This window comes from Symphalangus syndactylus, chromosome 3 (assembly GCF_028878055.3).
Source record: "Symphalangus syndactylus isolate Jambi chromosome 3, NHGRI_mSymSyn1-v2.1_pri, whole genome shotgun sequence".
Classification (NCBI taxonomy): Eukaryota; Metazoa; Chordata; class Mammalia; order Primates; family Hylobatidae; genus Symphalangus; species Symphalangus syndactylus.
In genome coordinates, this window is record NC_072425.2 from 106354488 (window position 1) to 106381949 (window position 27462).

The window sequence follows — 27462 nt, forward strand, 5'->3', positions numbered from 1 at the left end:
AATAACTGCCACTATTTTCTCCTGAATAACCTAAGAAAAACACATCATGCCACTCACAATATTAGTTATCTTCAAAAACCTGTCTAGTCTCTAGTCTAGTCTTATGAAGGAAGGCATATTCATTCCATCTATCAGCAGGACTTTGACCCCGTGACTTGTTAAAAACAAAACAAAACAAATACTAGCCTACTTATGAAAGGGCTACAGTCAAAAATCAAGTACTAAGGATGGATAGAAAGGAGAAAGACAAAGCCTAAGAATTAAAACAACCAAACAAACCAACAGAACTGCCAGATATAGAATCAAGCTTTATTTTTACTGAATGATCGTATAAGCTTTTAATATAACACAGGCATGTATAATATTGAAGATATTTTAATTTGAAAATAAAGGGAAAATATATTTAATTATGACATTTTTCTTAGTTTTACTTTGAATTCCAAATAAGAATTTTAATACATTTTTGGCTGGGCACAGTGGCTCACGCCTATATCCTAGCATTTTGGGAGACCGAGGAAGGTGGATCACCTGAGGTCAGGAATTCGACAACAGCCTGGTCAATATGGCGAAACCCTGTCTCTACTAAAAATATAAAAATTAGCCAGGCGTGGTGGTGCACACTTGTAATCCCAGCTACTTGGGAAGCTGAGGCAGGAGAATTGCTTGAACCTGGGAGGCAGAGGATGCAGTGAGCCGAGACTGCGCCATTGCACTCCAGCCTGGGCAACAGAGCGAGACTGCCTCTCAAAACAAAACAAAACCAAAGTAAAACAATTTTAATATCTTTTTTACTAAGATGTGAAATGTCAGATGTTCAGGGCAATTTTACTGCTGAATCCCTGAAAGACAAAGGGTATTTTATTCAATTTCTTATTGCCCCCAAATTGTTCATAATGGTTACTTTTGAACATAAATATTTGCATAATTTTAAAAGAAATTATTCCATATATATACATATATACACACACACACAAATTCTGTATATATGTCTGTGTATATATATGTGTATATATGTATATGTGTGTATATATGTATATGTGTATATATGTATATATATGTATGTATACATATATGTATTTGCATAATTTTAAAAGAAATTATTCCATATATACATGTATATACACACACACACGAATTCTGTTTATGTCTGTGTATATGTGTATATATGTATATATGTGTATATATGTATATATGTGTGTATATATGTATATATGTGTATATATGTATATGTGTACACACACACATATATATATACACAGACATATATACATAATTTGGGTATTCTAATATTGTTATATTTAGGTTCTGGTACCATATTGAATGCCAGTTAAATAGCTTCCATTTGTGTCTCCTTGTTTCTACTATGACTATTAATATGGAAAGGCACAACAAACAGTGCCATTAAATTTTTGTAAGATTTAAAATCAGAAAATCAGGCCAGGCACAGTGGCTCACGCCTGTAATCCCAGCACTTTGGGAAGCTGAGGTGGGTGGATCACTTGAGGCCAGGAATTGGAGACCAGCTTGGCCAACATGGTGAAACCAACCCCAACTCTATTAAAAATACAAAAATTAGCCAGGTATGGTGGCAGGCACCTGTAATACCAGCTACTCAGGAGGCTGAGGTAGGAGAATTGCTTGAACCCGGGAGGCAGAGGTTGCAGTAAGCCAATATCACGCCACTGCACTCCAGCCTGGGTGACAGAGTAAGACCCTGCCTCAAAAAATTCATTCATTCATTAAATAAAATCAGAAATCTATTCTGGAAATCAGTCATCAAACACCACAATTTTGGGAATATAGTTTGGACCACCACTTCCTTTTCTGGAAACCATTTTTAGTATAAGAAAATGAGCCAGAATACACCTTGCCAAATAAGTTTCCCCAAATCACAATTATTATAAGAATGAACAAATTAAGTCATAAATGTATGCAATCATTTTTGAATGTCTTTGCAGAGAAATATTCAAAGTGGTAAGATGGATTGAACTGCCAACCAAAATTGTCAATCTTTATTTCAGTCTTCACTATTGAGCTAAAAAGGTAATTTTTCTCTTTAATGATGTGAAGAATTGAATTTCTTTCAACTGTTCCAAAAATCTGTAAGTACAATACTACCTAATCTCCTGTTATACAGCAGACTCCCATGTGGTACATCCAATTCATTACACAAAACACTGAATTGTCTGCAATGCAAGCCATGGAACACATCCAGTTTATGATATCAATTGACTATATCTAGGATGCATTCCCTTTTTAAGGTTTTAGTATAAAGTCATTCGAGAATAGAATAATAAATGAACTTGGGTTCCACATCCTTGTAAAACATTATTAATTTAGGTGGGCTGAATGTTTAATGCTTCTATTGGCTATCCACAAAAATGGGAAGTTTTGGCAAAGGAAAGGAGGAACGATTGAGGTAGAATTCAGTCAAGCAAGTACCTTTTAAAGCCAGATGGTAGATTTCTGACTGTGATTTCTATTACAGAAAATATGAATTTAGAGAACCTCTGTGGTTTTATCTCAACTTTAGCATATCTAAACATCTTGTTAAAAATCTTATTCTAAAGAATGGTATGATTGAGTAATGCAACTGGTCAGTATCTGAGTCGATGCAGAAAATATTAAGACATTTACCATATATATAGGTGCTATCATTGTGGCAACTTCCACAATAACCTTTTAAGACTAATTAAGAAAATCAAATATAAAATATATTTTTAACTACAAATAAATTATTTTTAAATTATACAAATTATATAATTATATGTAAAAAATAGTGCTTTATATTAAATAAGAATATGTGATGAAGAAACAGGGCTCACCAGGTTAAGTTTTAGGCTTCAGTTCAAATAGGAGAGAAAAGCATATATTCACTTGGGCATCACTACTGAAGACATAAGTGCTTCCAAAAATATACAGGGACACTGGTCATCTTTCTTTTTCAATTGTTTCATCAAGAAGAATCTTTTTCAGGTGATAAAACTTACAAGCTAAATTAAAATGCACTCTACTCATTGGCAAGCTACATGAACAAGAATAATGTGATCACAGTACTTGGAAGTTTTTGATTTATAACTATACTATTCTCTACTTATAAGGCTGCAGTCTAGGAGGCAGAGCAATGAATCATTACAATTGTCTATCTGGGAAATGTCAAAAGATTAAGTAAGGGCAAAAGAAGAGAGAAAAGGAAAGAACACACATTTCTGTCCAAGAAATATTCCTCTATTAATGGAGGTATATCAGTAGCACATAAATCCAGTGCTAAATAAATAATAATTACATTTTTAAAATCTTCAAGCAAAATCACTAATGAATCATAATGCTTAAACTTTCTTGGTAGAAGGCAGATGGACCCCCTGAAGCTCTGATAACTAAATGATTCCTTATCCAACTATCATTTGGTAATCTACCCCTACATATTAAGCAATTTAAAAAGCAAATTTAAGTTGAGGAAATAATTAGATATTTGAACCAATCATTAATGGATCCAGCATTTTTGAAAAAGAACACATATAATTTAATTGATACTTTGCCAATACAAAAATAAGAATCCACAGAATGTTTATTTACTGTTTAAATTACTCCATATTTTCATATACTGTGAACAGAAAATATATTTTAACCCACACATAGTAAAAGCAAACAAGTGCAATCTTTCAAACATTAAAATCATAATCAAATCTGTACAACAGATAAATAAATGTATACCTCTAACAGTTAGCTTGTAAAAAAAAAATCAAACAAAAAGCAAAAACATTTATTGCCCAAATTCACCAGTTTACTTAAAATTCTACTTACGGTAATACAGCTCAATCACAACAACTTGCATTTTTACTACACTGCACAAGTTTAGACTGATAAATATTTAAAATAGGAGGTGGGTAATAGGAAATACCAAATGGCTATAAAGAGCTTTCCAAATATTGGAAATAATATACGAAAATTAATTAGTGGGGATAACATATTAAATGGATCCACAGGGTAACTGGTATTACACTGGTATAGCTTGAGGAAAGGAAACAGGTTAACGTTTGGATTGGAAAAAAAATTTTGGCTTTTTTATAAAAAGAAGCAACAATAACATCAACAATGACAAAACCCTGTCATGGAGCCTCAGAACTATTCTGTGAGACAAAGTGTACAAAGATTTAGGCTTGCATACCTGAAAACCACAGTTAGGAAGAAAAATCATTTCAGGAAACATAACATCAGAACAAGAACACATATAAATTAAAGGCATACTGTTTATCATTCCACTTCATTGCACATATAAGAAAACAATACTGCCGTCATTCTTGAGTAAGAAAGTTTCCAATGAAATAGGAAGTTCCACAATGAATACAGGTGCAGACAGTCTTATTACCACAAATTTAGTTATATCAAAACACTCGGTGGTGTCACTAATTAAATTATCTATACTTTTTACTGGAAAGGTAATCATTTCCCTGCCTTCATATGTTAACTTAAAATTACTTACAAATGGAAATATAGATTCAGTAGAAAAGACTTCACATGCAATCCTATACAATGCATTCCGGTTTTCTGTTTGATTTTTTTTTTAGTATTTCACATTGGATATGTACATTTCCAATATATACAACCACACATGTTCAACAGATGTCACAGAACTGTCCTCTTGCCACAAACGTTTATATTTACATATACATTTATATCTCCAGATAGATGCTTTTCTCTTCTAGAGACACACAAAGGTAGCCTGAAGAGTTTAGGTTTTTTAGAGTTTTTGGAACCTAATGTTTTGATTTATCTTGAATGGATGATAAGATGAGGAGTCCACAAAAAAATGCAGCTATACATGCCAACCTTTTCAAGAGAGATGTGTTATCTTTAGGAATAATAATCTGTGCAAGATCATTAGTGATCTGAGAAATTTCATGTGCCACACAAACAAATATGAAAGTGCTGACAATGATGTTGAGCACAGGGTTTCCAGGTATCAGTACCAAGATACCCCTTGTGTCCGCTGCCAGCCATATGTGATACTGGCAAATAAATAGCTAGGAGAAAAAATATTTAAGTCAGATATTTATAGAGGGTCCATGAATAAATTATAGTTTTTCCTAATTTAAACATTTGATTGCATAATAACGTTAGAAGGCTTTCCTAAAACCATTTTATTCTGTCTCACTACTGGCCCTGAAAAGTCCACTGCAGTCTACTCCTTAGAACTCCAACTGCTAATACAATCTCTCTTATAAATGAAACCAAAGAAAATAATAGAACAATTATTCAAGAACTCAAAGAGGAATTTATTTTCCCTATTTTAAGAGACAATTTTATAAATCTTAATACTCTAAAATATACGTTATGATTACAATATAAATTGTTTTAAAACATTCTATTTCAAATAATAAAGCTTGGACTACTCAGAATACATTTTAAAACCTACTGTTCAAACTGATTTTGTAGATAATTTCATATTATGTATCTTACACAAAATGTAATGAGTTTATATTTTCTCCCACAAGTTCCAATCATAATAAGGGTAAATTTTATTATGGTATGCATCAATAAACTGAATTCCAGTAATATATTTAATTATGGAGATGAACAAAAAATCAAAATCCCCTCAGTTTGATTTCATTTATATACCTGGTCTAATATTTTTCTCTCTTGATCTCAGCATCTTTGTTGTGCTTGAAAGCTCAACACAACATAAATAATATTTTGCAAGTAATTTATATCTAGTCATTTAAAAATAAGGCTTAAAAAACATTCCAAAATACTTCAGTATTGTTGAAAGTTCTACGTCTTTTCCCTGTAATTCCATAATAGCTTCAGTTTAGAAAAAAGTACATCCGATTTTCATACTCACATATATGTGTGATATTTACACACATACACATGTACATACACAAACATGTAACACCTGGCCGTGTAAGATAAGCAAAATATTAATGTACCAACCTCTAATGAAATTTTTCCAAACCAAGCAAAAAATGAACTGTAAACTGAACGGGCATATCCAGGGATGTTTCTTATTAGGATGAAGGCTAAAATCTAAAGAAAAAGCACAAAAGCAAATATTAATAATCTCTTTATTGAAAAGTATTTTGTATAAAGCTTTCTTTTAAATGACAACCTTATTCTTTATGTTTGTGAACCTGACACATATACAACGGTCTTTTTATATTCTAAAAGCATTAGAAAGTTATTTTTGTTCTAGAGTCTACCCAAACTGGATTTCTCAACACATGGTCTGTATGCTGCATAGCAATGAACATTTTAAGTAGTACATGGCTGAACAATTTTATGTATACTGGAAAAATTACAAATTTGCCTAGGGCCCTTTGTGTAGAAAAAGTTGCTATCATATTTATGTAGCAACACTTCACAAAATCATATAATTTTGCTGCTCTCATAAAGTATCTGCTTGGTTGACGGTCATTCCCTCTCGACTCCCTTCAAAATCCTCCTTCTGCTGACAGCCATGATAGTACGGGAAACGGTATGGCTTTTAACATGTCTTCACGTTTGCTCTGCATGGCCTGGTGAATGATGTCTTGAACTATATTCACATGTAATATATTTTCCTCTCTGGATCTTTTCTCTCCCGAAGGAATCTCCAGCTTTTGGGATCCTGGCCTTTACTCCTCTCCCCTATCCTTTTGTACCGGTGGAACAATCTTTCGTTTTCGGTGGAACAATCTTGCATTTTATTTATTTATTTATTTATTTTTATTTAAGTTCTAGGGTACATGTACACAACGTGCAGGTTTGTTACATATGTATACATGTGCCATGTTAATCATTGTCTCACATCCAATAACCAGCTTACCAAGCAAAGAATCCTTTCCTTAGAATGTACCCTCCTTATAAAAAAGCAAGAAACTGTAAAGAAAAAAAGTATCTCCACTTTCACAACTACTTTCCAGAAACTTTCTCTCACAAAAGGATTGACAAATCTGTTCACACTTCAGGAAAAAACTCATATTCAATGTTGATCATCCTAGGCATTTTGTCAAAGGATCTAAGAAGTCTCTAGGATGCATAAAAGATGAAGGAGGAGGAGATAATATGGGCAAAAGGAACCAAAGTGAACCACTCAGGTATAATTAAATTGAGTGATTCTCATGGGCAATAGCATCAAAAAGACTCAAGTTTAAATCTAGTCTTTTGCTTGTGTTAGTTCTGGGACTTGTGGCAAGGCACTTAATCTTGTGGGTCTTTTTCTTAATTTACACAAATAGAGATAAGCTTTATTTTGGAAGGTTGATGTGAACATTAAATGAGAAAACATACATAAGGTACTTACTATAGCACAGGCTGTGAGTCATTTAAAGAAACATTGTAAATAATAGTATAAGTGATATACAAAATGGTGAAAATCATGAATGTAAGACCTAACCAAAGGCTTTAAACATAAAACCATTTAATGAGTTATTATAATTAAAGTATTGCATAGGCTGTACAATGCTAAAAAGAATGTAGGCTCTATAAGAGTAGGAACTATGTCTGATTTGGTAACCACTGCAGCCCTTGGCATAATATCTAGCATGTAGTATTAACTTTTTGGTTTTGTTTGTTTGTCTGAGACGGAGTCTTGCTCATCGCCCAGGCTGGAGTGCAATGATGCAATCTCAGGTCACTGCAACCTCTGCCTTCTGGGTTCAAGTGATTCTCCTGCCTCAGCCTTCCAAGTAGCTGGGATTACAGGTGCTCGCCACCACGCCCAGCTAATTTTTGTATTTTTAGTAGAGACAGGGTTTCACCATGTTGTCCAGGCTGGTCTCAAACTCCTAACCTCAGGAGATCCACTAGCCTTAGCCTCCTAAGTGCTGGGATTACGGGCGTGAGCCACCATTTTCTAAGGGCAGATTAAGTGAAAAATACTGAGCTACATCATTTCCATATATTAAATACAAGAACCCCTTGAAAGAGATTTTAATATCCCTATTACTACAGAGAAAGGAAGGGCTTAGAAAGATGAAGTAACTTCTCTACATTTTCTGGAGTTCAATCTCAAATCTCTCTGCCTCTAAAAACCATTTTCTTATCAAGAATTAAGATGTAAAAATTTTTCTAAATCAAGATAAGTACCTGTACCACAGAAACAGATGGATGGAGTTCATTGCACTCTGCTTTGTTTTTACAACTGCTAGCCCAGATGGAATAGGTCTAAAACAAAAAATGTATGGAAAAGTTCACAAAAGCAAGTCTGGAAGAGGCATAAGCCTCACAGTGTTTTTTTTTTTTTACAGTTTTCTTTATTTATAACATTATACTTCATTATGCTATATAAAAACTATCAGTAAAAACTGCTTGCAAGTTTGCTCATCACCTGTTTTGGTATGCTCAACTGTCCAAACATAAGAAAGCACAGAGGGAGGTGCACAAGTCTGTGCTTTTCTGGAAATAGTGATCAAAAGACAGTGATGGCTCTCCACATGAAACACCTTACATTATATTTTATCCCAAATTTACTGCAACTTTTAAAATTCCCATTTAATTGAGCTCTCATTTATTCTTCATTTTTAACTTATATATAGTCTCTTTAGAATTTAAGTCCAGTTAGAAAAATAAGGAGATATACATCACCTCAAGCATTTAACATTACCTTGATTTGATCATTATTCATTGTATGCTTATATCAAAATATCACATGTGCCCCATAAATATGAATATGTATTCATAATTAAAAATAAACAATTTTTAAAAATTATTGAAACTATTTTTATAGATAAAAATATGGTTTATCTTGGCAAACATTTTGCATGCATTTGAAATAAATGTGTATTCTGCTGTTATTGCTTACCTAACTATTCTAACATCAGGTCAAACTGATTGTGTCCTTAAGATATTCTATAACTTTACTAAATTTGTCTAGCTATCCTATCAATTACTGGAAGAGAAGTATTAAAATTTCTAAATATTAAAAAGAAAAATGAGAAAAAAATAAAAGATTATTAAAAATAATTGATTATATTTCCATATTTTAATGTTAATATTCCATACCATTTAGAATTTTGGAAAGTTTTCAAAACTTACCAAGAAAGAAACTACTGAAATAAACAATAGAAAATTTGAAATTTTGTTTGAAAAAAGAGGTTCACCCTTTCCTTCAGAAAGTATTTGACGCTTCTGCAAAGCCAGATAAATGAAAGCAAACAGCATTCCATGGAAAACTACCTGAAAAGTAAAGAGAGAAAATTTGTTTTAAACAGTTACTTTTCAAAAAACAGGAAAAATATTTGGTTAGTGAGGAATATATGAATAAAAGTAGGTAGGTTAAAAGCTTAAAGTTTGAAGTGTCTATGAAGGACTTCAAGAGTGAAACTTCAAGAAATGAAATAAAGCCGATGATTGTTAGAAACCATCAGCAACAGACAAGCAAGCATCTCTTGGAACAATATGAGATAACGCTGGTTCATTCTGAGCAGTCTCAGTGGCAAGTGAAGTAATAAAAACAATTTAAAAATAATAAACTCTCCTACAGACATGATAAAATTCAAATGCACCCAACAAAGATGAAACACATTTTATATCAGTCCTTTCAAATAAAACAAAGAATAACACCACCAAGTCATAATTCTGAAAAGAAGTGTATGCTCACAAAAGTGAATAAAATATGGTAGACCGGAAAGTACATGAGCTTTCTCTTTTTAAACAAAGACTTAATGTGAACTATCATTGCAATAGACTGAACGTTTCCTTCCACTCAAAATCGTAAGTTGAATCACGTTAATCCCCAGTGTGATAGTTTTGGAGGTAAAGCCTTTGGTTGGTCATTAGGTCAGAGCCTTCATGAATGGGATTCATGCCCTTTAAAAAAAAAGACCCCAGAGAGCACCCTTGACCCTTGCAGCATGTGAGGACAGAGTGAGAAGTCAAGTGTCTATGAAATAGCAAGTGGGCCCTCACCAGACCAAATCTGCTGGTGTGATTTTATACTTCCCAGCTTCTAAAACTGTAAAAAATAAATTTTTGTTGTTTATGAACCACCCAATCTATGGTACTCTATTACAGCAGCCTAAATAGACTGGGACAGTCGTATCACAATACACTGCTCTAATGAGAACGTTGAGAATTTAAAAATTATTTGATGTGCAGACTTTAGCAAAGATTTTATTCAGATGTGGTTTTGAAATGCAATGTAGTACACAGGAAAAATGCATAGGTGTTGGAAACTAGGAAAGGCAAAGAATAGGCACTAAGAAAACATTTGTTGGAAAAAAGAGATGAGTCAAAAAGGAAAGGAAAAAAGGAAAGAATGAAGTAATTAATAGTTATTTAGTATCTGTTTTCCAAATGCTGTGCTAGATGTACGTTTTCTTGGCCAATTGAACCTTAACCCTTCTTCAAGATCAAGTTCATAGACTAATTCAAGATACTGCTCTTTCTTCTTTGCACACTTCTACCACTAAATCTATATTGCATAGTTTAGTATCCTCTTATAATAGTAATCTTGGCTTTTAAACTAGACTCTTAAAGCTTAGAAGCCTGCTGAGATGTCTTCTTTCTTTCTCTAATGTATACTTCATGGCATCAACATCTAGGGCACATACTGAAACTCAATAAATATTGTTTTGAATGGCTGAAGCATATATACAAGTCACCTATAAATCAAAATTATAAGTCAGACAAAGGCCATGTTATAGATAACATTTTAAAATAATATTTCCCAGCAGATACATATATACACATGCATACCCTTTCACTGCTGTAAAGAAAGGAGTGCAGGGGGTAGTGGACTGCTGGACTGCTTTGATTTACTAAATCAACATCTTCCTTTATTCTGAAACTAAGTATAGATAGATCAAAAATTTCCAATCATTTTCCAACAGTATAATTTGAAATGACAAAATATCACAAAGTAAATACATACATAACGGTCTAACCTCCATCTGAACCACCATTCATATACATTCCCTTTCAGTTCAAAACACTTGGACAATGGCCAAAGAGAAAAGATCTTCTCAAATGCACCCTGAGAAAAGGAATCCAGAAAATAAATTAAGATGGTACAAGTCAGTATTTGCTTTGCAATTCTATTACAGATTATAGTTTTCTAAAGTTTGGATTATATAAGAGTCATTCACAATATTAAAATTCTGTTTTATTTCATTTGAAAATATCACTTCATTTGAAATGTATTTCAAATGAAATTTTAAAAATTTGAAAATAAATTTATCTTCCAATGACCAAAAAAGATGACTTAAAACTTGGTAAACTTATTTTCATTTCACATGAAAGGCTACTGAGAGTGTAAAATTTTCTTAAGCCCCCGAATAAAAAAATCTGGTAATTAGAAAATCATTCTACATAAGGTTTTTAATCTCACAGACAAAACGACTAGTATTTACTCATCAAACAGAAAAATACAAAATATTTCAGCTAATATGGTATCAGTATCCCAAATAACAACTGTTAAAAGTTAAAATATAGTTATCATTCTCCAAATGTCCGCAATAATCTATAATTAACTATTTGAGTTAAAAGAGTCCTCTGAATTAGTCACCTTACTCAATCAACCATACCCAAATTCCATTACCAGCCTTTGAAACAAAGTTTACAGTTTTACTCTGGTAAAGTTAGTGAATAGTACCCTCTTATGAATCTGACAGGTTGGAAAATCTGGGAATGAAGGGGCAGAAGTCTTGGGTACATTCCCACACATTAATGAAGTCTTTCAAAGAAGAGAACAAAACCTTCAATTTTCAGAATAAAGAATCACAATGAACTCTATCAAGGAAAGCTCCATTATTAGACCTAATGCTACGGCATAAAAAGTGTAACATCGTGATTTTTTAAAAGACTGTTAAAAAACAAAGAAAAATGGTGAAAATAATATTATATTTTAGATAATGTTGAGTCTTTAACTCAGAAGAACTTTATAATATTACTTTAATAAAATGCAACCGTCTCCATTTAACCACAGAATTTAAAATGCACATAGCATATTAAAAATAGGTTATATCAAAATCTGTGTCAGAAAATTAAGGATGATTTTTACCAAGAGTGGCAATCTGAAGTCTGAAGTACTTATAGATCATATACAGTGTGTGTATATGTATGTATATATATCAGCATGAATACAGATATACACTAGGTATGTACCTCTTAGATAAAATATATGATCTTATGGATCATACATATGTAACATATCTATGATTATATATGACATATACACAATTAAAAATTTTATCTCTAATTAAAAATTTCTTATTATGTGATCGATAAACAAATATTAAGCACTATTTTGTGAAAGACAGTGGGCTTTTTGTTCTTGTCCAGTGGTCAACACTGACCCAAAGCTAGGGAAACATTCTTAATCCCTATATTGAACCTCTAGTCAGCTTTTCTTTCTTTCCCTCAGCAGTATCCACAGAGTGTTGGGAATTTTAATGAATAACTATCAAGAAATTCTTGCCCTAACCTGGCTATTTCTTTATACATTTGTTAGTTGTTTCCTTATTTATCTTCTATAAAGAAGCTTGGGTGTCGGGCAGAAATAGTAGTGCTTTAAAGACTTTTCAGTATAAAAACAAATATAAAAGTCTACAAAAAGAAAAAAAAAAACCCAAACAGCATAGGATTATACATGCACACAAAATGCCTACAGGGCACTTCCTTCCACCTGATACAGCCAGGTACAAAACAGAGTGTTGAAGATGTGAGTACACTGCAGAATATGACACAACTATAGGCATTCGAATTAAAATGTGTTGTTGTAAATATCATGCTGCCCAAATAATATGTATGCCTGATGGATTTAACCAGCAGGTAGTAAGATTGCCATCCTGTTAACAGAAAATCTCAACCATCAGAACAGAAAAATACAAGGTTAGAGCTAAAAAAAAAAAAAACGACCAAAAGTTTTATTTAATTAAACATACTGTAGATACACAAACCCCTTTGCTCCTAAGTTGGTTGTACTAACTGCTAAAATTTTACTCTATGTAGTTATGGAAAAATCAGTACTTTGATGCAATGAATAATACACAAACTAGCTGCAAATTCTGTCAAGAAAATTTTGATCTCCACTTAGACTAGTGTCTTATAAGAAGCATTCAATAAATGTTTGATTGATCAAAGTCAAGTAAAATGGATCTTGAACAACTGCCAGAGGAAGAGCTTTATTTAACTTGCTCTTACAACAAAAACAGTGGTAACAAAGTATATATATCTCAAAATAACTACACTGAGTAGTCAACTTCAGAGTGACACTTTTATTACAGTCATTAAAAAATGAAGCTAAAAAAAAGCTCTGACTCTTCTCACATGCTTTAATAGACTTGAACTTTAAAATATTAAAAAATATAAACTGAAAAGATTGTACAAACCTGAGAATATGCCAAAAAACATATGAATAACAGCAAAAAGCCTAGTTTCAACAGTAAGCCAAAATGCCAGAAACAATTTCCTAAGAGAGAAAATATTTAATTTACTAAAAAATAAATTTATATTAGACAATGTATTAAATACTCTCTATTTGATATATGTACACGCTGAATAGTTCTTAAAATAATATAAGAATGCTTACGAGAATACACAAAATATATCTAGTTAGTATAAATTACAAGTAGGACAAAAAGAAAAACAAAGGATTCTTGTTAGGAATGAGGCTATAAAGCATAACTGATACCCTGTACACCTGCTGTTCATCCATTAGAAATGTATTTTAAAATGCCTCCTGGATTCAATTATACTTACTCATTATTCAAAGCTACAGCAAAATCTGGAACAAGATGTTCAATATAATTCTAACAAACACTCCTGTTGAATATGACTTAGGTGATACTGCTTAAACATTAAAGTTCCAAGGAGAAAGCTTAAACCCCCTAATGGATTAGAGTTTAAACATAAAATGTATTTTAACATATGCATATTTAAAATTATGTGTTCAAAGTTTATACATATTGATAGTTTATTCGAATAATATGCTGGGTTTGTATAGAGAAATTAAACTACAGAGGCTGTCCAAAGATACTACCAGACTTTAATAGAGGCTAGACCTCAACTCATTCCTGAAAAATTATTTGATGTTATATTGGAAGCCAATGGAAAAATATTTTTGACATATAATATTTGGTTGCGTCAAGTTAAATATATTTTTTAAAATAAAACATTATTTTTCCAAAAAAAGGAAGATTTTATTTTAATGATATGATCTTGAGGGTGAAAAAAGCATTAAGATAAGTGACTGTGGCCTCACTTTGAACATTAGTAACTAACCATGTGAAATTAGAAAATAACAAGCTTTTGGGTATTTAGGTTCCTTATATGTAAAACAGGTTGATAATAACTGCTTCAAAGCTTGTCTAGAAAATACATTATATTAGTGCTTTTAAATTGTGTTTGACATACAAGACTTTTGCAAAGAAATATTTACTCAAAATCTCAATATATACATAAGAAATCAAAGTAGAGCTGCCAAGATTGAAGCAAAACATAGTGGCATGGAGGCCTATTTGGCTTTCCCTTCTCTCTTCCAGCTCTCTCCACTCTGCCTCTGTATAAGAAGACAGTTTAAAAACTGTAGCATTAGTTAATATGTAAAATGGTTTTGAAGAATTTAAATTTAAAAAAGAAAAGACACACATAATGTAAACTATTATTCTCTACTGTTACATTACTTTACTTAGCTGTAACATTTTAGAAATATCGTTTAAGAACAGAATTTCAGAATGTCAAAACTACATATAAATTTAAACTGTCTACATCACTTAATAAAAATAATATCCTTTAGCAACTAAAAAGAAATTTCACACATTGAAAAAATGTATTTACTAACATTAGTAAGAAAGCATATTTACCGTTTGCTTTTTTTTGGATTATTTGTGGCCATAGTGCTAAAGTAACATATATGACCATGAACCATACAGTGACCAAGGGGACAAAGTAATAGAATTGATAAGGTCGATCCATTACTATACATAACACCACTACCAGGAAATTGAGACGAAATAAAACCTATTGAAAAGGAGAAGAAAATGGTTTCATTCTAAGTAATTGTTTTCATTCTAGGTATACATGAACAGCAAAGGCAGATTTTCTCTGACAGAGTATAAATGGCTAAGACTTAATAATGACTGTACAAGTATATATTACTAATCCCTTAAATTACATTTGTTTTACAATCACTGTAAAGAGTTGAACATAAAATACATATACATCATTACATTAACTAAATCCCAGCAAAGCACCAACCTGAGCTGTCCTCTGGCTATAACTGTCATCTTGCTAAAAGAGAAAAAAGTCATCCTTCTGAGGGCTATAGTTTAGAAGCATAGATGAGATTATCTTAAGAAAGCAGTGTCCATTTCATCTTTGTTTAATGTTGACTTACCCCATTTGGGATTAAATTAAGAGTTGTCATAGATACAAAATAGTATTACTCAAAACTCAAATTTAAAAATGTCTTTAGGACTTTCATAAGAGTCATTTCAGATATCAGTTTGATGTCATTCAAAAAACACAGAATTTAGGTAGATTTTTACTACTGCTGTACCACTTAACTATGTGACCTTGGGCAAATTATTTAAGCTCTCTGAGCCTTAGATTCCTTATCTGTAAATATAAAGATAACAACTCAAGGTTGTAATGTGGGGGTAAATGAAATAATGTTTAGAAACTGCTTAGCACTAGGTAGAAACTTAATATTCATCCTCTTCTCAGAGAAAGAAAACATAGCACATTATACTAATTCCAGGTAACTGTCTATTTCTACAAAACTAAAGTGAATCAGCAATGCTGTCTCCTGTGTACCAGTGCTTTTATTATATATTAAATTATATCTTCCTTCTTTCACTAATAATTTATCTTGAAATACTAAACACAGAACACAGAATACAACTTTACAGTGCTATTTCATAAATTCAAATTATTCAGTCTTATAGTGACTATATTTGTATTTTTTTCTCAAGTTAATGCTTTCTCAAGAAAGTATGTTCAACTGAAAGAAAAGGCAGTAACAGTGCATTCCTACCTGACATACTCTATGGATTCCAAAATCTCCTTTGATCCAGAAGTATGAGAAATGCCCATACCCTGTCTGAAATAAATATGCGGCAACCAGAACTCGAATGTGCATGTATACAGGCAAAAACTGTTGACAAAGATAAACAGGTAAAACATATGTTGGCATCAACTACACCTTGGATTATCATAACAAGTACATTTAACAAAGATAATAAATCATTATTAGCATTTGGCATCAGCTCAATCACAAAGTTGATTCTCAAAAGTTAGTCATTATAGCAAGGATTACAAAAATGTAGAATTGGAATTGGAGAGACCTAGGTTCAAATTCTAGTTCTGCCACTTTCTAACTATATGACTTTGAGTTTTCCAATTTGCAAAATGAGACTATTCCTTCCTTCCTTGAAGGGTTCTTGTGAAGGATGAATGAGATAATAAATGTGAAGCACTTTATACATTAACTTGAACCTAATTAAAATTTAATATGATAGCTATAATTAACTGTCATACATCCTGAATGCAAGATGGATTCACATTTTTATCCAGTGTAAACATAATTTAGGAATATTATTTCCCTCCCACTCTTACTTTACAAAACAATTTTGTTTTATGCTCCTACATCACTGTCTTCATCATGACCAAGTCCCTTAATGTCATTTATTATGGTATTTCAGAGCATCACATCTTTACTTCTAAGTTGAATGAAATACAACACATTTAAATCCACATATGATAGGAGGCACCAAAAAATGTTATCTCATTTACTAGTACTAATTCTCATAACCTTAGAACACTGTGATTCCACCTTTCCACCTATCTACCACCAGCTGATCCTTTATGTGTACAATCACAATTTCCACAGCATAACTTGTACACTGCCTTTTTTTTTTTTTGGAGACAGTCTTACGCTGTCGCCCAGGCTGGAATGCAGTGGCATGATCTCGGCTCACTGCAACCTCCACCTCTCAGATTCAAATAATTCTCCTGCCTTAGCCTCCCAAGTAGCTGGGACTAAAGGCACCCGCCACCACATCCAGCTAATTGTTTGTATTTTTAGTAGAGATGGGGTTTTGCCACGTTGGCCAGGCTGGTCTCGAACTCCTGACCTCGGGTGATCTACCTGCCTCGGCCTCCCAAAGTGCTGAGATTATAGGCATGAGCCACCGCGCCTGGTCATACACTGCTTTTTAAAGTCATCTTTAAGGCTGGATGCTCAATAAAGTAATTGAGCAGACACATTAAATAGATTTTATAAGTCCTGAAATGTATGCATCTTTTGCAAAAATCCTTGAATTCATGTTTCTTTTTGGACGGATATTTTTTCTGGGGAAAACAAACAAACAAACATGAACTTAGACCGTAAGTTCTTCTACACAGCCTCCACTCCAAGCAAACTTAAAGATTCCCTGTCTCTTAAACTGATCCTTCTTGTACTCCTTTGTCAAGTCTCTTTTATTTACCTGTTTATTCTTGCCCTGGAATGTTCTTCCCCTAAGCATTTTGCTTATTCAAATCCTACTCTTCTTCAGAGCCTGGTTCAAAATTCCAATTTTTACTATCAGATGAATGTCATTTCTCCTTCCTGAGTTCCTATAGCACCTTCCATCTACATATCAAACAAAGAGTTTTTATTTATTGCCCTTCATCATCAGTTCTTTTTAAATGACTTATTATTAGATCAGAAATTTTCAATGAGGTACGTGTAACATATTAGAATCACAAGGATGGAGGCAGGAAATGTACTGAAATAACCTCAGAATTTATCTAATCCAAATCTGTGCCCTTACCTCATTCTTGAATGTACTCTAAAATATCCCCTTCGTGGATTGTCTAAGCATCTTTTAATAGCAGAAAACAAATTCCCAAGGCAATCCATTCCACCTTTAGATGGTCATTAACTGCTATAATGATCCTTTTCATGAAAAGTTGAAACCTAACTATATGTAAAAGCTACCAAGTTCAGCCCTCTAGAGCAGCGCTGTCCAACAGAAATGTGAGCCATAAGTAATTTTTTAATGAGGCTACCAGAGCATTTTAAAAGTTAAAAGAAACAGGTAAAATTAATTTCAATAAATATATTTTATTTAACTCAATATATTCAAAATATTTCAACATGAGATATTTTCATTCTTTTATATAAAGTTTTTGACTTTAGTACTGATTTATCATAATTAATCGTATTTAACGTGGTATACATTTCACACTTACAGCACATCTGAATCCTGACTAGCTACAAAGTGCTCAATAGCCACATGCAGTGAATGGGGCTAGCACAGCAGAGAGTCTAGCTCTAGAGTCTGTCAGAGCTAACTCACTCTTACATCTGATGGCTCTATAAATATTTGAAAACAGATGTCGAACCCAGGTTAATCATTCCTAATTACTTTAAGCACTCTCCATAAAACATGCTTTCAACTCCCTTAAAGACTGGGGCTGGGACTACAAAGTTGGGTTGGTTATTACATTTAAACAGTAAGTATAATTCATTTAAACAAAATTAAATATTGTAACAACAATTTTCCAAGTTCCTGCCAATGTCAGCCTATTGCAAATTTCATGTAATATTTATTCCAACGTTTTAAGATATTTTAAATGAACAGAAAAGTTGTACTAGTACAATGGACACCTACATGCTGTATGCTGGACCTTTTAAAAGTATGTTGCAGACCACGTGACAGTGCTCCTAAACTATGTCACCACCTATGTCTTAGGAAAAAAGGATGGTTTCTTACATGACCACATTATCATTACCATACCCAAGAAATTTAGTATGAATATAACAGTATTTACTGTATGATCCATATTCAAAATTCTCTAATTATTATTTTGCTGTATTACTTGCAACAAAAATTTAGTATTAAAAATATGTATGAAATTTCAACTTTACATTAGAGTTAATAGCTAGTTTGACTTCCAGTTCTGCTCTTTCTCTAGTCCCCCATATACTCTCATGACCTTTCATTCAGGTCTTTCCATGGAATTTACTTACAAACTCTCCAAGGGCAAAAAAAAAAAAAAAAACCAATGGAACACAAAATCACCTACTGTATATACCAAACTTACTATTCTCTTCGTATTAAATTTACAACATTTAATCTATATTTCATATATATTATACTTTAAGATAATGTTTACACTAACAATGATAATGTCAGACCATAAGGATTATTTTAATAATTCTCTAGAAGTTTTGATACAGTTCTTATCTTTTAGCATAAAAACATAACACAACTAAAGTTTGACATATTTTATTCAAAATAAAAAATATTAATTAAAATAATCATGACAGTTAAAAGTTTTTAATATGAGTAATCCCTCAAATATCCAAGAATCAAGTCCCCAAATACATTATAACCTATACTAATAATGTTTTGCCTATGTAGATTTGGCAAATTTTTTAACTACAACATCCTATATAAAAAGAACAGGGATATGTTAGTTAATCATTATAAATGATCTGTTAGTGAAAAGTATGTCCTTCCAGAACAGAGATTTTTTAAAATTGTAAATTAGAATATATTAGGATGCAGTATAAGAAGATATATTAGAATGTTAGGTTGGTAAATGATTATAACAGAATACCAAATTGCCTTCATCCTTTTATGATATAAATCCTTTCTGGAATCACTGAATTGAGGAACTTAATCTGCCATTAATTCTTTCTACCTGATTTTTTTAAACAGTAGTATCACCCTTTAATATGTCAGCAATTAATTATGTCTCTAAGTGGTATTTTCTTAAAACAAATTCCCATTACTCAGTCTTTATTCATCCATCAGAGATATTCTTAGGATTCAATTTTCATCTCTACTTACTTCTCAGAGAATCTCTGGATTTATCCTACAAATTCTTAGCTGGGCTTATCAACTATGTCTTACTATCTCCATCTCTCCTTGTCTTGGATCATTTACACTATCTTGGCTCTTTCATAATGACTGAAATTCACTAGCTTCCCGTCAGCTGCAGCATCATAGGAATTTCACTGTTGCAACAAACATACATATCATAGCCAAATAATTTTAGTAACATTTATACTTCATTTCTCTGACTTCTACACTTCAAATAAATAATTCATAAAATCATAAATAATTTTTGAAAATAATAAAGAGGCAATGAAGAAAGACATCCTTCAATTGTTAGAGATACCTGAAAAACACTAGTAACCATGTTATTTATCTTCTTAATGCTGCTTAAATCTTCAAAATACTCCTTTCTGGGCAACACTCCTCTCTAACTTGAACTTATCATTGATGCACGTACCGTTTACAGATGTAAGCAAATAGAACGATAAAAAACAGTTCAGTAGTTCCCAAATTATGAATTTCTTAAAATTTTTAAACATATTTTATGGAAAGTTTGCATCTTCACTATAAAAACTTGGGTGAAAAGTGGCTGTTAGGCTCAGCCACAAAAGTTTGTTGTAACTGTAATGTAGCTGGGTTGTTACAACTCAGAACACACATTTTTTTCTAGCCCTGTCACATCCAAAGTGGCCAGAGATCATAATAATCCTGTCTTTTAAGACACCCATGGAGAAGGAAAAAACTATTTTTTCCAGGTACAAAAGGCACTAGGTGACCAAAGGAAGGGTCTTCCACACCACAGAGGAGGTAATACTACTTAGCACTTAGGAAGTATGGCACACCCTACATAGTCTACAATGGTGGTCCACCTGTATTTGGATTCTTTGAATACTGACTGAGGCAAGAGAGTTGCAAGTTTTTTAAACTTTAAAAATGTAAAAATAGCTAGTCAAACTTCCTAAAAGACAACAAAGGATAGAACATAAACTATAATAATCAAATTTGATTTCTTCTGATAATAACCTGCCTATTCTAAATCCTTTATAATTATCATCTTCAAAGTTTCTTTTTTTCCTTTTTTTTTTTTGAGACAGAGTCTTGCTCTGCAACCCAGGCTGGAGAAGAGTGGCAAAATATCGGCTCATTGCAACCTCCATCTCCAGGTTCAAGTGTTTCTCCTGCCTCAGCTTTCCGAGTAGCTGGGATTACAGGCATGCATCACCATGCCTGGCTAATTTTTGTATTTTTAGTAGAGACAGGGTCTCACCATGTTGGCTAGGCTGGTCTTGAACTCCTGACCTCAAGTGATCCACCCACCTCAGCCTCCCAAAGTGCTGGGTTTACAGGCATGAGCCACTACACCTGGCCTCTTCAAAGTTTTCTGATAACTTCAAATTAGCTGTTCAATAAGATGGCATAAAAAATACCCTTAGATACCAGCTATTTCTATTATGTTAAAAATTAAGGCCAAGTAAATACAAATCAATTATTGCCTTATCTTTTAAAAAGAAAAAATTTTGCTTTTAAAATTACATTTTCTCAAAGAGTTAGGAGAAAAATGGAAAGGCAGAAAGATTAAGTGGGAAATAAGACGGGTCTATAACTGGTAGAGAATATAAAACACAAAAAAGCTGGTGTCCTTAAAGAAACATTAAAATGACATCATTTCCTATACTTTCTGAACTTAAATTCCAAATACTTACTGTACTTGCTCCAGAAATGTGATAAATCAAAATCACAAGTTGCATCCAGCCTTTCCATTCGTCTGTTTGTTCTCTATTTAATACTTTAGTCTGTGTAAAGGAACCAAAATCTGTTTTAAAATTTATCATGAAGAAATTATTTAATGGTATATAATAAGTATGTTAAAAGTTTTCCTATAGGACATAAAGCTAATGCTTCTGTCAAAAGAACCTTGATGATGGTGAGAAACAGTTAAAGACTGTCATTTTATTTCTTGCTAAAAGATAGTCAAAACTATTTTAAATATATGAATCTGAAAAACAAATATAAACTGAAGAGATACTGAATATTTAAGTTGATCCCCTTGGTTTTGTATTAAACGACAATGTACTAAAATTAAACTATGACAGATGTGAGTATTTATAAATCTAAAGATGGCATTCTATAATTTTCTTTAGAATTTCAGAGTCAAAAGGATCTTACACTTCCCCTACACTTTATTGACAGAAAAAAAGCTCTATTATTACAGTTTACTTTCCCCAGTATATTCTCACTGAAGATGAATAACTAATTAATAATCCTCACAGGAGAGGTATGTTTTACAACAGAATTCAGTAATTCAAATAAATCATGCCTTGTAAAGAAGTTACACAAATATTCTGAGCAATGACAGCAATTCTAAAATAGGAAAATCAGAATACTGTGAGTAGTGGTGGCCACATCATTAAGTTCTAATTGGTATGTATATATGTCTGACTGATAAATATATAAATATAAAATATGTTTGTGTGCATAGGCATTTGTTAACATAATTATATTATTTTACTTTATAAAAGGTAATAGTATCTCATGCTTGAAGACCATTATAAAATCAGAAGTACTTCAACTTTCTCCGTCAACAAGCAGGCAAAATAACAGTAAGTCATGAAATCTTTTTCACATGTTGTATTTCCCAACTTTTCAACAATTTTCACGTGACTCTGACCTCTCTCCAAACTGTTCTGAAAAAGGAATAGTTAAGAGTCCACTAAGTGAAGTGTAACTACAATCTTCCTTCATCTTCATCTATATACCTGTTTGTGTATTTTGTCATGATAAATGGTATTAGTTCTTTAACACAGTTTGTAATGAGATAAGAAGGGTAACATGAGTTAAAAAGAAAATGACTCTTACCTCTTTAGTATTTTCATTATAAAATACTCCCAAAACCAAAATGTAGATAATTGGAATAAAGAAAGAAGAATGTGTATAAAATTTGTTTTCCTTCATGAACAGATTTGCACGGTCACACATATAGAAATATGCCATAATCAGGCCAAGTTTGCAGAAAGACTGTAAAAGTATTTCTAATGAAGACACAGGGGTATTGATAATATTTTTCTTTTCCTCTCCACTTTCCAAATCTGTACACGGCTTATTCTTCCGATGAGCATTACGATGAATTATGTAAAAAATTAAATATCCGATAATAGATAAAGTGAAAAAACAAGCAGCTAGCTTCTGTATGAGAGTAACAGGAGGCCGAGGCTGACAACAGGACCCATCTACAGGCTTCAAAATCTTATTGCAATACACGTTCATAAGAATCATTGCACTCTGTGAACAAATCAAGTTATTTTGTTATTATCTTGTCAGTGACGTATTTCACATTAAATTTTCTCCTGTGAATACTACTGAGTTTTTAGCACTGAAACCAGAATGCTTTCGTATCTTTTGCTACCATTTCCCAAATCATGCAAATAATGGTATTCATTCCATCTGTAACAGCTAGTTCAGGGTGTTTCAAACTTCTGGGGCTATGAACCAAAATACAAAATTCATTTTATAATGTGACCCAGGACATTTACAGGAAACAATACCTATCCCTACTACTTGGAATGCACTCTGAGATTGTTCTATTCTATTCCTTTTTTTTTTTTCCAACACCAATTTCATGGTTGTTAACGGGTTGTGACCTTTAGTTAAAAAATGCTGACAGACATCAAGGACCAAAGAATTTTAATTAGAAGACTTTCAAAACAGAAGATATCAGGCCACTTAAGATAAAGTCTACTGTTTAAATGTGGAAAAAAGAAAAGCATAAAATAACTGCCACTAAAAAATTATTAATTTTTAGCTAGCAATATTTGTAATATGCCTTTCATTTGGATTATAGTTTATAGGCCATTTAGGATTCTACAAGTTTTAAGATACCTAATGTTAAATAAAATTTAGAACCTTCAACATGGTTTGATTATAATAAAATTATTCTGGGAAAGTTGAGTCTGTCTAGTTGAAGCTTCAGTCAAACTCTAGTTTTATAAAAACTTCATAGTTTAGGCATCTGTGGAACTCTAGATGATCAGTTATATAAGCCTAAACATTCAACATAATCAAGATTTGAGGAAATCTCAGCCTTTTAGCCCTGAGACTGCAGGTGGTTTTATGCCTGGCACTCTTGCAGATACTAGCCTGCAAATTCCACTGCAAGGTTCTTAACCAGTTTTTAGGGGGTTCATCAAGCCCTTTTATGTATATGGAGAACCATATATATATGCAAACATACACATTATTCTGCAGGAGAAGAACAAAACCATTGCCTTGTATCAGATACTCAAAGGGCTTATGCAACTCTCACAAAGGTTAAGAACCACTGCTTAATCAGAGAAAAACTTTAATTTGTTTCACTGTTTGTGAAAATTTATAGTTACGTAGTTCTCCTTCATACTTAACCTAAATCCCTTTCCATAGGTCAAGTTGGATTTGTTCAGTATGTACTCTGTATCTTGAATAATGCTTAGGACAGAAGAGCTAAAAGAATTCTTTTTTTCTTTTCTTGAGATGGAGTCTTGAACTCCTAACCTCAAGTGATCCACCCACTCCGGCCTCTGTCACCCAGGCTGGAGTGCAGTGGCGGGATCTTGGCTCACTGCAACCTCTGCCTCCTGGGTTCAAGCAATTCTCCTGACTCAGCCTCCCGAGTAGCTGGGATTACAAGCGTGTGCCACCACACCCAGCTAATTTTTGTATTTTTAGTAGAGATGGGGTTTCCCCATGTTAGCCAGGCTAGTCTCGAACTCCTGACCTCAAGTGATCCACCCGCCTCAGCCTCCCAAAGTGTTGGGATTACAGGCATAAGCCACCGCACCTGGCCAGAAGAGCTATAGGGAAATAATAAAAAATATTTTAAGCATTAAAAAGTGTATTCTTCATTGAAGCTTAATCTTGTAAGCTTAAGGTTTAAGGTAAGGGGAACATAGAAGGAGTAGTTTTTACATGTGTGTGTGCTGAGAACATACATGCTTCTGAGGAGACAATGTATATTAACAGTGATTAGCACTCAATAAATGAAGTTTAATTTCCCCTCTTCCCTAACTTCTCTCTTAGAGTATACCAAAACTCTTACGTATATATTCAACTAGATGATAGAAAGCGAAATTATTTCTAGATGTATCTTTATACACAGTAACTACAAGTTACTAAGATTGCAATAAAATAAATTATTTATAACCATGTTATAATGACTTATGGCTTAAAGCAATTGATATTATAGTCTCCATCTACTGACATATGTAAAAATTTCTTACAGTTTCTCTGCTTGATTCAGGAAGATGTAAGCCATCCAAAGATTCCATGATGGTTTCTTGGGCAATTAATTTGGAAACACTGAACATCTTAACATTTGATTTAGAATTTCTGGTGCTACTATTCAAAACACTGACTGCAGCTTCATTGTAAGCGTCTATCTTCTCATTAGTGATCATCTTCCTATTTTCACTTAATAGATCTTCATAAACAGGATCTGCACGTGAGACACATTTTTAAAAACACATTTTAAAAATCCCTATTGGTAAAAATTGTGATCATGCAAGTTAGCTGTTCCACATTTCGTGTCATTTTTAAAAGTAGAGATGATACCAGGTACCTAATAATTCATTTTTACACAAAGCTTCCCAAAGTTTGCAACAAATTTCCCAAAGTTTGAATATAAATAAAACTTATAATCAAGTTTTGAGTCAAGCAATATCCCTCTCAAATTTAAAGAACTTTTGTCCCATCTTTATGTACACAGATTTGGGGAAATATTTTTATGCTCCAGCATGTCTTAAGAGTTTAACATTTTTGGATGCTGAATTATAACAGATAACAAGAAATCTAAAATGAGTTATAGAAGATTGCTTAATTAAAAATAGCTGCCCATCTTTTTTTCTCTTGTCGCTGCTTAATTCTGTAAACTTTCTTCATATCATCAGGAGGTAATAATATATTGAGGCTCAAGGTCTGCCTATTCTCTTATCACTTACTATAAATAACTTAAATTTAATTTTTCCTCATTTTAGTATGAGAAAGGTTAACAATGAGTCTGTGAATAAAACAGAGATTATGGAACAGATCATCACTACCCTTTTTCTTATTCCTTTCATCTTGACATTCAACTTGGAAATAATAAGAATTCCTGACAAAAAACATGAATTGCTAAAATATCCACGGCATTGCATATTGTGCTAGGCATTAAATAATGGACATTCGATAAATTTGTAAAATGAGTTATCCTAATGTCTACTAAGAATTTCATTACCAAGCATAAACTAGATGGTGTCAATTTAAACATATTCTGTCAATTCAAAAGTGTATTTTATTTAATTATTTTTATTATTTCAGAAACCCATTGCTTGCTAAAAAGTATATTTACTTCTAATGACTTTATTACTATTATGAAGCAGGGTGAAGTATGTTTACTTCTAATGACTTTAATGTTATGAAACACGGCGAAACCCTGTCTCTACCAAACATACAAAAAATTAGCTGGGTGTGGTGGTGCACACCTGTAGTCCCAGCTACTCGGGAGGCTGAGGCAGAAGGATCGCTTGAGCCTGGGAGGTGGAGGTTGCAGTGAGCCAAGATCGTGCCACTGCACTCCAACCTGGGAAAGAGAGCAAGACCCTGTCTCAAAAAAAAAAATAAAAAAATTATGAAACAGATAATATTTTTTCTATATATTTCCCAATCACAATAAATATGTTTTGTAAGAAAAAAAAATCAGAGATACCAAATGTCATTTGCCTTTAGGACTTATCTTTTTGTTATACATTCTATAGCCATTCTGCTGAGGTTCCTTGGAGGGTATTTTTTATTTTCTACCTATATTTATTAATTTGTTCCTTACATTTGAAAAAGGAGAGCAAATAACTCAAGTGTACTCTAATCTTGCAAATCTTGTTTCAAAATTAATTCTCATAAAGCAGTAATTCTGCTTCTTGAAACAGGAGATAATAAAAACCCATGCTTCAAAATATACACAAAGTGACGTTTTTTCATTACTCATTCCTTACCTTGTAAGACCCAATAAACATCACTAGTCTTTGCCAATTTTTCTAAAAGTGGTGCTATGGAGGTAATGTTCATTTTATATTGAGAAAGCGCTTCACTGCTACCATTGTGAATCTTGATGGACCACTAAAAGAAGTACAAATCATGCATTAATTTAGTATTTATCACAAACAAAGTATATAATTTACCTATTGTAACAAGTGTTATTATTTTAGATATTTCTCATTTTATTTAATATTAGAATAAAATTCAGTCAAATTATTTCATTAAATATATGAAGGCAATTAGAAAAAGCTGTTATAAAACTATACTTTCAATGTATAACATTCAAGAAGAATACAATTTTAGATATAAAAAACACTGATATTTAACAGTACGTTTCCTAAGTTCATTCCAGTCTTTTTATTAAAAATTCATCAATCTAATCATAATAGAAGTAGGAATTAAAAATTTAGGTACAATCAAGAATTCTGAATACAAATTAACTTTTTCTTAGCATGTTCTTAAACATGAAACAAAATCATTAAGTAAGAATACAGATGATAACTTACTGTGGCAGCTCCTGCTACAATCACATGTGGCTTTGCAATGGAATCCTAAAGGAAGAAAAATCTTTATCATAGTATTATATTCAGTTCAGGGAATTAATACAAGTAACATCATTTAATTTTTTTCCTTAAAATGTAAGTTCTTCCTTCTAAATTCATTCTAAGTTTTT

At 32.4% G+C, this 27462-nt stretch overlaps 1 protein-coding gene across 11 annotated transcripts in view; it reads right to left on the reverse strand.

The window, feature by feature from the left end:
* Window positions 1-27462, reverse strand: part of CASD1 (CAS1 domain containing 1) — a 128282-nt gene that overhangs the window by 74526 nt on the left and 26294 nt on the right. For 7 of the 11 annotated variants that reach the window (XR_010119605.1, XM_055272665.2, XM_063634719.1 and 4 more), the window contains exons 6-17: window positions 27296-27340; window positions 26747-26870; window positions 25001-25215; window positions 22608-23030; window positions 21455-21544; window positions 15956-16075; window positions 14784-14940; window positions 13311-13390; window positions 10853-10954; window positions 9016-9156; window positions 8068-8145; window positions 5935-6027 (exon numbers count right to left, since the gene is read on the reverse strand). Coding sequence is in view for 10 of the 11 variants with exons in the window: in XM_055272665.2 (XP_055128640.2) it covers window positions 5935-6027; window positions 8068-8145; window positions 9016-9156; window positions 10853-10954; window positions 13311-13390; window positions 14784-14940; window positions 15956-16075; window positions 21455-21544; window positions 22608-23030; window positions 25001-25215; window positions 26747-26870; window positions 27296-27340 (1668 nt within the window). In the remaining variant the exon portion in view is untranslated. Of the gene's footprint in view, window positions 1-3499; window positions 5025-5934; window positions 6028-8067; window positions 8146-9015; window positions 9157-10848; window positions 10955-13310; window positions 13391-14783; window positions 14941-15955; window positions 16076-21454; window positions 21545-22607; window positions 23031-25000; window positions 25216-26746; window positions 26871-27295; window positions 27341-27462 lie in introns of those variants that run through there. The other 4 variants (XM_063634698.1, XM_055272664.2, XM_055272667.2 and 1 more) reach the window with 2 other exon arrangements.